Below are 11119 nucleotides of genomic sequence, written 5' to 3'. Positions count from 1 at the left end.
TCTTCCTCTTCCCAGCTGCAGGCTCAGGCTTTACTTACTCCTCGGGGGAATTGCTGCAGGCATTACCAGGAGGGAGGGGTGCTGCTCTCGCCCCTCCTTACTGTGAGATTCTTACTTTATACTGCCTGGTGGGAGAATATAGAATAAGAATATAGAATCTGACCTTGAGGACACACATATATTAATGCTCTCCCTGGCCTGGCATTCTTATTGCATATCACACAGAGACAGGAAGCAAACTAGTGACCTGGCAATTGAGGAGGACAACGTAATAATTCAGAAGAAACTGAAACCTGTGTACGGACATCTCACATTGAGGTTTAACCTCGTGTAGCCATAGGCCGCTATGTACATTTTAAGCCGTGGAGCTGCAACTTGCAGAGTGGAACAGCTTCATCCGGATCGCTGCAGCACGTCTCTGGAGCTCAGCCCAGGCAGACCAGCAGGAGGAGCCGGCTCATCGCCCAGGGAGCCGTCCCACAGGAACTCCTTCCACCCCCCTTGGTGCTGCCTATTACTCTGTAACTGCGAGGTGCCTGGTTCCCGGCTGCACTGTTCTTCAAGTAGTGCTGCACTGATTGGTCCAGGTCCTGGAAAACTTTGGCATTTTACTGGTTTGATTTTTCCCTGCTTGCCTACAGAGGCTGCGAACAGCGATGCTGATCCGGAAGGAATATCATATATACATCACTTGATGGTATCTCGCTATAGTGAAGACACGTGGAACAAACTGGCATCAAGTGACACCATCACCTCAAAGGATTGTTATTGCTCAGGTCACACCATTCTTTCACAAACAGAAGAAAGGCTCGACGTGTATTTTTCTTCCATATTTCTGTTAACAATCTTCAAGACATGTTGTAACAAAAGCATTACATGATGCTTTTAGGATAACTTCACATTCCTGCTGTCCAGTTCAGGTATACTGTTCTTTAAATTCTTCTAAAGGAGGATAAAGACAACATCGCCCAGTTAGAGAACACTTAATGGAATTTCTTTTCCAGAAACATCTATTTATTTTTTAAATAGTGTTCTTTCCTATAAAGCAGCTCTTCAAGTCATGTTCCTTTTACCACAGTGGCTTTGGCATTTTCGTCCTCAAACTTTCTTGTAGAGTGGTATAAAATGTTTTTTTTTTTAACAGAAAAATAAGTATTTAAACCACAAATTAATTCCCCAAAGTATTAAATAACATACCCAAAACTTTATCAAATCTATTACATACACTAATGGGACAAAACCTTGTTGTGTATGTGCATAATAATTATATATATACATTTTTAGCTTAGTTAAGTTAGTGCTTCAAAGTTATCAAGGAAGCTTTACAAAAAATCCAAATGCACAATTGCAGTATTCCTAGAATTTCTCACACTATTTGTAGAATTTGACAATGTACACAATACATTGCACTTAAAACCTCTGCCTGAATACGCAAACCGGTGACTCATTTTTATATTTTTAAATAGTTTGCAAAACCACAAGATTTTATACAATTACACAGTAAGTCAATTTCCAGATTTTATGGAATTAAGAACTGAATGTAATGATAATTATCCCCATCTACTAGTAAAAGCAATGGCATCACGCACTTCAGAAACCAAAATGCAGTATGAAAATCCAAGAGCAAAATGTCACGTCCTTTCAGTTGCGCTGAACCCATCATTCATTCCAAAGCAGCATTACTGTAGTGAGCAAGCTCTAAAATAAGACTTATTTATCTTATTTTTGGCTATGTAGTGTGATAAATACATAGTGTGCTCAACCATTAAACATGGAGTCCTTGTGTTCAGTGCTTCACATGAGGGGATTCCATCCAGGTTCCTTTTCCCACAGAGAGCTTAAGAAATTTTACAGCTGTTTCGTGCACAGTTTTTTGGGGGGCTCTGTGGTGGACGGAGGATTTTAGCTTTTTTTAAGCTATTCCTTTTATTGATGTTGCTGGATGTGAGGGAGTAGGAACGTCCATGCATCATCCTGGCATTAAGGCCATTTGCCATGGAGAAAGACTTGAGATGGCTTCTTAAGGCAACAGGGAGAAGGAGCTTGTCAACGAGATGCACAGGGGTACAGGAAACTATGGCACGGCAACAAAGGTCTTGCAGGCTCAGAACTTAAAAACAGACATAAAACTCATGTTATAATAGCATGCTGCTGTCAGCCCCACGGCAGCAGCACACCCAGTGCTCTGCACAACCCCCGTACTGCCAGGATGAATTCTCATTTCTCCTCCTACACCCTTTCCCACATATACATTATCCTAGATATCCGCTGCTTCAGTTTCCTATTTATGTCTTAATACTTAGATGACCAAGCATGTAAGTTCTAGGAAAGATATATTATTCAATATATTAATATATTATTCAATATATTCATCAATGATTTGGATGAGGGAATAGAGTGCACTGTCAGCAAGTTTGCTGATGACACCAAGCTGGGAGGAGTGGCTGACACGCCAGAGGCTGTGCTGCCATCAGAGACCTGGACAGGCTGGAGAGTTGGGCAGGGAAAAATTTAATGAAATATAACAAGGGCAAGTGTAGAGTCTTGAATCTGGGTAGGAACAAGCCCAGGTTCCAGTATATGTTGGGGAATGACCTGTTAGAGAGCAGTGTAGGGGAAAGGGACCTGGGGGTCCTGGTGGACAGCAGGATGACCATGAGCCAGCACTGGGCCCTTGTGGCCAGGAAGGCCAATGGTACCTGGGGTGGGTTAGAAGGGGGTGGTCAGTAGGTCAGAGAGGTTCTCCTGCCCCTCTGCTCTGCTCTGGGGAGACCACATCTGGAATATTGTGTCCAGTTGTGGCCCCTCAGTTCCAGCAGGACAGGGAACTGCTGGAGAGAGTCCAGCGCAGGGCAACAAAGATGCTGAAGGGAGTGGAGCATCTCCCGTGTGAGGAAAGGCTGAGGGAGCTGGGGCTCTGGAGCTGGACAAGAGGAGACTGAGGGGTGACCTCATTCATGTTGACAGATATATAAAGGGTGAGTGTCAGGAGGATGGAGCCAGGCTCTTCTTGGTGACAACCAATGATAGGACAAGGGGCAATGCGTTCAAACTGGAACACAAGAGGTTCCACTTAAATCTGAGAAGAAACTTCTTCCTGGTGAGGGTGGCAGAGCCTGGCCCAGGCTGCCCAGGGGGTTGTGGAGTCTCCTTCTGTGCAGACATTCCAACCCGCCTGGACACCTTCCTGTGTAACCTCATCTGGGTGTTCCTGCTCCATGGGGGGATTGCACTGGATGAGCTTTCCAGGGCCCTTCCAATCCCTGACATTCTGGGATTCTGTGATATGTTATTGCCTACAAAAGCAGGAACAGGCTATGCCTGCAGATATAAGTTTTCTGTTTAAAATGCAAATTGTACAGGATTCCTCATTTTTCTTTTTTGATGTTTTTGCATCAAAGTTTCTGAAAACTATTTTATATTAATGAACCGTAAGCCTTAACTAGGACTAAATTTACAACATTTTCAGTGTACACCGCTTACCCTTGTTGGGCCTCCAGAGCCTGTCCATTCCATGTCTCATCAATACTATTCTTGCTAGCTCAGTAAAGGACTCTGTAATATTGAAATTACAAAGTGGACTGACTTCAAAGAAAGTCATGCCCAGCCTCTCAGCGTAGGCTTGTGCTTGTTCAGTAGACACTTGGCGCTTGAAGGCCAAGTGAAGGCGATTTCCAACCAGGATTTTTGGTACACCAGGAGCATGCTGAGCAAAGAGAAGCAACAAAAAGTTAATAGAGGGTGTTTCAAAAAGATGGACCCAATTTGAAATCACTCATATCTGAAATTGGGTGCATCTTTTTGAAACATGCTGTAGTTTGGCTTCCATTTCCCCCTTCCCTCAATTAAAACAAAAAAAAGCTTTTTCAAGATTTAAAGACTAAGTGGCAGGTTGGACCAGATGATCTCTAGAGGTCCCTTCCAGCTTAAATTATTCTGTGATTCTCTGATCTAAAAACATCCCTTCCACAGAGAAGACAGGCTTACACAGATGATTTTGGCAAATCTATAGCAGGAGTGGGACTACAATATGAAATCTTTGCCCTCCATATGCTTTCCATCAACACCTTTAAAGAAATCAGACACTTTAGTTGATATGTTTCCAACTTTCTTGAATTATAACATAGAAAGAAAACTATAAACTTGGCAGCTTGGATAACTCTGTAGTAAGCACTGCCTGCAAATGCCAGTAAAAACAGTAGAAAATACCATAAGCAGTTGGTCTTAGTCATCTGTTACAGACTAGTGACACTCTGGTACTGTGTCTTACCTCATCTATTTCTTTTATCCACCGATCGATTCCATCAAATGACCAACGATTTGTAATATCATATACTAGTATTACTCCCTGTATTAAAAAAAAACAAAAGAGTAAGTTTAACTGAGGCATAACACAGAGAACACCATCTGTAAATTCTCCAATTCTGCAATGATCTTGTAAGATGCTGAGCAGCTTCTCAGTGGAGCAGAACCTCAGCATCCCATGAAAACAAGCCCCATCTCTCTGTGTAGATTAGAGACCAGCTGAGGGGCAGAAGCCCTGACTTAGTTTGGGGGTCTAAGGTATTGGTAAATAGTCCTTTTTATAGTGGACAAGTTTGATCATACACACATCACAAGTTATAGCAAATAAATATTTTTGGTTACATTCGGAAGCTTGAAGATTCAATGCTCTGTGCAATTCTGAAACATAACAGATGCAACTCTTCACAATCAATACATCATGAATTACAGCAATACTTTAAAGTCTGAAGCTATAATGGCTTTTTTTTAAAAGTAATTTCCTCACAAGTCGTTACATTTCATTACCTTTTAGACTATGTTTGTATTTTTCACATTACTCTTGACAGTTTTATGGTATCAATTTCTCTTACTTGGCACATGGTTTTAAGAAGCAGTATTAGCGTATCTTTTACATGATCAAAGTAAGAGAACATGCTTAAGTTACTGCAGTAACCAACAAGAAGTCAGAAGGATATATATCACTGTATTTTACCCTGATTCAACTTCAACCTCATGGATTTCCCCTCCCTAAAATAAAATCCCGCACCTTATCATTTCCCATGTTTCACGTTATTTCAGACTCTTGCCAAGCCTGCATGCAGTGTACAAGTGAGCTGCAGAAGCCATCACAATGGTGTGTAACTCTGCTTTCATTCATCCAGCAACCATTACTCACCATTGAGAAAGCTGTACTTCGCTTACCTGGGCTCCTCTTGAGTAAGACCGAAATATGGTGCAGAATCTCCCTTGCCCTGATGCATCCCTAAACAGAATAAATTATATATATTTTTAAAAGAAGTAGGTGGCCTCCTATGTTAAGAGTTCAGCTGGATTAACTCATCTGTACTGATCAATATCATCTCTTCTTCCACAAGTCCTGCAGTAGCAGTTGTTAATACATAAGAGCTCTTCTCGCTCTCAGCGGTTTTTCCCCGCTGGCGTCCTGGCATTACAATTTTTCAAAATACTGTGGTTATATAGTTGACCATTACTACCAAAAACTGAGCAAAGGGATGTTGCTATACAATCAGTGTATTATTTCTAAGGTACTTGCATGGTTCTCATTACCAGTACATTTTATAATCTTTGAAGGTACTTTGAATCTATCTTGAAGGCACTTGTAATCTTCTGGGCCTTTCTTCTGCACCTCTCACCTAGAGAAACCATAGGATCCCTCATTTTACATGAAATAGATGCAAAACGGAGGTAAAGAGAAAGCAGGACTTACTCAAAGGGCTCGCTGCCTTGCTCACTCTTCCTCAGTTGACTAAATATTTCTGAAGCGTAAGGGAGAACTCTTGCCCTGAAGAGTTGCGTTGTTGTGTCATTGAAATATAAATTATGAGGAAAGGTGGAGCACACGCTTACCAGAGCTGTAGCTTGACCCGCCGGCCATCCAGAAGAATCGTTGTTGTCTTATAATCTATACCTGTGGGGAAAAGTCATGCAAATCTTAGAGCAGCTTGGAAGGGCACAATATACACAGAAAGTCACAGGTTTCAAAGAAGCTGACCTTAAAAAAAGGTATTTGTTATTAGTACTCTGTGAAGTGCATATGGATAAGAACAACTTGTTCATATAAAGACTTTTCATATTAAAGGTTATGAACTTATTTAAAACTCCATTCATTGTGCTTCTACCTTCTAAAGTATGTGTTCAAGTTAAACCACAACCTACTAATTCAGAAGTGGTTGGAAAAGTCAAGGTTGTGCTTTACACAAACTTCACTTAGCAATATTTACCGAAGCAAACACGCAGGAAGATTAGAAGAACAGAGCCCTGACTGAGATCACGCGCTGTGTACAGGGATTGTGAAAACAATTAGAAAATAAACATATATATACAGATATCCACGTTAAAAACATTGCACCACGAGACTCTCCGTATTCTAACTCAGTCTTTCCATTGAATGCATCAGCTACGTGAGCCTCTTTTCTTCAGTCTAGTCTTGAGAGAGTATTAAAAAGGCTGCCAGACCTGCTGGATCTCTTCTGGGTTTTCCAGCTGGCAGTTTCATATTTCACGCACTTAAATATCCCATTTTAAGGCACTGCATAAAGTCAGTGTGCAAACGAAGTATAAGGGCACAGGAGATACATTAACACATCGTTGTCTGGAAAATTTTGAAGGGATGAATTATTTTGATTTGAAACCTACAGACTAAAATACCCCAACCCCATTTTTTCTTTCTTTTCATTAAACATTAGTTCTGTATTTGGTCTTCTTAAGCCTTCAGGTAAAACAGCCAATACCCCAGTGAAGTTCTCAATCTAAGGACAGACAGAATTTCTGAGAAGACAAACAACTGTGATATGAACCTAAGATATGACAGGTTTGCGAGGTGAGGAAGGATGAGAGTCAGTTTGTCAGTTTAAACCTGATGTTCCCGCAAGAAAAGGAGTAGGAGTACACCGCTTCCAACAATCACTCCTTTCAGTCCCTGTGTCAAGCAATCACACTGCAAGCATATTTTAGTACAAAAGCAAAAATAGAATCCAGCTGAATAAAAATCTATTAGTGCAAAACATCAAAGTACTTGTCTACCTAGTGACAGCACATCTAAGGTATTACGTTCTAGTCTAGAAGCAGTTATTTCCTCTGAATTTAGTCCGATGAAAACTAACAATGCTTAAAAGCAAAGTTTCTGCAGTTTTCTTGAAGACCATTTTTGTGCAGTTTTTCTTACCAGGTTAGAGACCAAGTGTGTCCAACCTGTAACAGTCTGTTCTATGCAGTTGGACTAGATGATGGCTGTGGGTCCCTTCCAAGTGAAATAGTCTATTCTGTCTATTATAATTTCAGCTTTGAGCAAGATGTGGGAGAACTATAAAGGCAGGTTACCCAGACAACTCACCTTACTACCTACCTGCCCATCTCTAGGGTAACTGCTTTCTGAATTATCTCTCTGAACCATGTTCACCAATGCAACTTCCACAGCAGCCCTTACTTTGTTATGTTAATAAAGCTTCTTTGCTTTTTTTCGAATCCAGAGCCCTTTGGCCATTAAGAAAAATTTAAAGACCAAAAGATTGTACTCCTTAATAACTGAACTACACCAAATACTTTCAAACCGCAGCTTCTGGACCAGCCAGAGCTTGCAGACACTCGACTGATCACACGATGCTGGCTTTCCTTCCCACCTCCAGATTTCATATCATTTTTGTGTACTGACAAAAACCAGTAAGACATCTGACTGCCATATTTTCCTGGGAATGAGAAAGAAGACAGATTTATTTTTGAATAGTTAAGAAAGTGCCTGTGAAAAATTTATTTGTGGTTTATGCAATTGAAGTTTGTCCTCACAGAGTTGAGATGAGACAGTTCCATAGCTGCACATAAAACCTTCAGGAATCTGATGGCTAAAAAAACCCAAACACCCCCAAAACAAAACCCCACATACTGTTCTAGTCAACTACAGGTTTTATTTCATCTTCCTTCTTCTTATCTTCTTAACTGTCTTTGAAGCTGCTAAGACAACAACCAAGCAAAAGCCCCTTGATCTTTGCTGATGGGCCCATCCTCACTAATCCCGTCTTCTCAGGGCTGAGAACTTTCAGTCTCTGCGAAACAATGACCTTTGCCTAGCAGAGTTTGTGAGGTCCTGAATAACCATGCTTGCCTAACCCTGTATAGTTCAGATTGATAAATATCCTGGTGAAGAGACTACAATCCATGAAATAGCGCATAAAACTCACAACCCTGTATTTTGCTTTTGACGTCACTGGTGATGAAGAATTTCCAAGCTGCATGTTAAGTACTTGCAAAATAATTCACAAAGAATATTTGCATTTCTTGGCTGTCATGAAATCTATTAACAGAGTTACAGTGTTAGCCACACAATTGAAACATTTTTAAGAGCAAAACCACAAGAATCATAAATTTTTACATGCAAAAGTCTGAAGTAAGATTGACGAGCTCGGGAGCTGGTCAAACATTCTCTCCTAGTTACATCAAGATATACCGGAGACTAAAGTGCTCCTTCAGCATAAAGATCTATAAACTAGATTGTGTGTACAGAATGGAGTCAGACTAGGCACACTCTGCCCAAGCCGCCTGTCACTTTTCTCCAGGTACCTGAAGAGTAAACACACCACAACATCCCAAGGAGCAATTTAGCAAAGCTATTAAGCAAATATCTTAAAATGTACATTCATGCCTTCAGGGTACAGTCTGACTCATCACCAACAGTACAAAGAACTGGAGGGAGGGAGAAGAGTTCTCTGCTGTGAATCGGTACTATGAACTCAACATAACAGATCCTAAGTCAATTTAAAGCCTTCCAGTGAATTAACTAGCCACAGACTTATACTGGCAGTAAACTAAAGCAATGGGCAATTTGACCAGATAATTTGCTTTTTAATATATCACATGATAGATTCGCATGAGGGGAAAAAATAAACAAAACTAGAGTATGTCCTAGGCAAACAAGATTGGGGGAGTGAAAAGAAGAGAATGGGAGGGAAAGAAAACAGAAATCCCCTTTTGTTCGAGTCATTAGCTTAGTTTTAAATTAGTCTGCAATATTCACAACTCCCTATTCTGCAGACAGAATATGTCTGGCATAGATGAGGCTCTTCAGTCTTGCCCTTTAAAAAGCTTAAGTGAAAGAACACACTACAAACATGAACCTTGATCTTAAAGGGCTACTCTTCCGATACTAAGAACATGACAGTGGAAAAAAGGGAGAAAATGAAATTAATCTCCTTGTCTGCTCTTTCAGTGAAAGCAGTTTCACAGCAAATACCTTCACTGTTCAACAAGGATTCTTTACTAGAAAACCATTTTTATTAGTATTTCCCTTTACTCACTGATGACAACAGAAAAATAACTGCTTAGGAAGCTAAATCCTATCACCTTGATCAAGACATCGTGTATATTAAGACATTTCACTCAAAGTTGAACTCCAAAAAAGAGTTTCACACATGAGATCACCCGCATGGGATTTTAAACGCTGACAATTCCGCCTCCTTTCTGAAAACTACACACAGCAAAACATCGTTCCACGTCTTTGCCTGCACCCTTTTTCACCTTTGGTACTACCTGGGAGCTCCGAAACGAATCAGGAACCTGCAGAAGTGGTCGTTTTCATCTGCTGGTCCAGCTGTGCTCATTTCCCAGCCCAAAAAGTTGGCAGCACCAGCCAGTGGATCCCTGGAGGGCCCCAGGGCGCTTGTGCACAGGGTGGTGGGAGCAGGGAGCAGCGGGCAGAGCCCCCGGGCCCGCGCGGGGTTCAGCTTACCCGTGTGGGACCCATAGGGCGACTCGGAGGCCCCGTCCTGCAGGCTGGCCAGGATCTCCCCCTTGCCCACGTCGCTGTCGCCCACCAGCAGGAACTTGAGCAGGAAATCGTAGGCTCTCACAGGGCTCCCCCCGTGGCTCATCCTTCTCGTCGTTGCCCCCTGACGGATCAGCTCCCGCGGCCCATCCCGGGGCCCGGCGGGGCCAGGTCACGGTGGCGGGCAGCGATGCGGGCGGGCAGCGGCATGTCCGGTGCTGGCGGGGGAGCGGCGGGAGGCGGCGGCGCGGTCCCGTCACGGCAGCGGGGCCAGCGCCCGCCGCGCCATCCCCGGCCGCGGGGGAGCGGGGAGGCTCTAGGGGCGCGTCTCCCGCGGCGACGGCAGAGAGCAGTGTCAGCAGCGGGGGACAGCAGCAGCGCGCCTCCTGTCAGGACACAACGGAGACGACTGTATCTTCCGACAGAGGGCCCGGCACTCACCCCGCGGGGCGCTGTGCTGCCGCGAAGGAGTGGCGGGTGAGTTGTGAGGGTGACAGCGGCGGCTGCAGGGGCTCCGTCCCGCTCCTCCACCCGCGTCCCCGCCGCCCCACGCCGCCGCTCAGCCTGCCCGCCGCTCTGACAGAACGCCGAGCCCCGCCCCTCAGCCCCGCTATTGGGTGGTTCGTTTCCGCCCCCGCCCTCCTCTGCATTGATTGGCGAGCCGAAATGGAAGCCCCGCCCCATTCCCTCTCCTATGAGGGAGCTGTAACCCCCTCGCGTTCGCCTATTGGTGCACCAAAAAAAAAAAAAAGCATTAGCCCCGCCCTCCTCGGCTTCCATTGGGGGGAAGGCAAACCTTGACCGCCCCTTTCCTCGTGTTCCCTCCGAGACACAGCGGCCCAGTTGCTAGGGCGCTCCAAGGCAGCCATTGGCTCTTGGCGCCATCAATCGCACTTAGTCGCACCACCCCGCTGGAAAGCAGCTATTTGCCTTGAGCGAGTAGCAAGATCAGAGGTTCGAGCCCCAAGTGCTGCGGTGTCTCTCCCGGGTGTGCAATAACGGCAGGGTGCATTCCGCACACCTTAGTCTGGATTTTAGGATATTAATCGCCAGAAGAGATGTTCTTCTTTCATCATACCCACAGCTGTGTTGGCTGGTTTTGCCCTCTCACTATCCACATCCAAATGTATTGTGTATTTGTACAGAATGGGGGTGATACTGGGCTGAGATGTCAGCAAGCCTGAGATTTCCTTCTGGTCCCATAATCCAGCCTGACCATTTGAGCTTGCTAAACCAAATGCCCACCCTTATAAATACTGCAAAACATATACTAAAATGCAGTATATATGGAACTGAGCAAAAGGGGTCACCTTGAGGGTAAATGCTCAGTCTTCATGTGCC

At 43.8% G+C, this 11119-nt stretch overlaps 1 protein-coding gene across 1 annotated transcript; it reads right to left on the bottom strand.

Moving 5' to 3' along the window:
* Positions 1-987: 987 nt before the first annotated feature.
* RAB40B (RAB40B, member RAS oncogene family) lies at positions 988-10372 on the bottom strand. Its single transcript, XM_005503161.3, has 6 exons — positions 9743-10372; positions 5872-5932; positions 5206-5266; positions 4271-4348; positions 3484-3706; positions 988-2110 (listed from the first exon to the last, which is right to left on the bottom strand). Exons 1-6 carry the CDS (start codon positions 9882-9884, stop codon positions 1839-1841), a joined length of 837 nt encoding a protein of 278 aa, XP_005503218.1. The 5' UTR covers positions 9885-10372; the 3' UTR covers positions 988-1838.
* Between the last annotated feature and the right edge of the window lie 747 nt (positions 10373-11119).

This window comes from Columba livia, chromosome 18, assembly GCF_036013475.1.
Source record: "Columba livia isolate bColLiv1 breed racing homer chromosome 18, bColLiv1.pat.W.v2, whole genome shotgun sequence".
Lineage (NCBI taxonomy): Eukaryota > Metazoa > Chordata > Aves > Columbiformes > Columbidae > Columba > Columba livia.
The sequence above is the reverse complement of the archived record's forward strand: the minus strand, read 5'-3'. Positions and strand labels throughout refer to the sequence as shown.

Excerpts from the sequence above, each read along its gene's own strand:
- RAB40B (XM_005503161.3), bottom strand. The coding sequence starts at position 9,884 with ATGAGCCACGGGGGGAGCCCTGTGAGAGCCTACGATTTCCTGCTCAAG. Across the intron at positions 5,933-9,742 it reads GCCCTATGGGTCCCACACGG|GTATAGATTATAAGACAACA; the intron begins GTAAGCTGAACC and ends TTTTCCCCACAG. Across the intron at positions 5,267-5,871 it reads CGGGTCAAGCTACAGCTCTG|GGATGCATCAGGGCAAGGGA; the intron begins GTAAGCGTGTGC and ends TATTCTGTTTAG.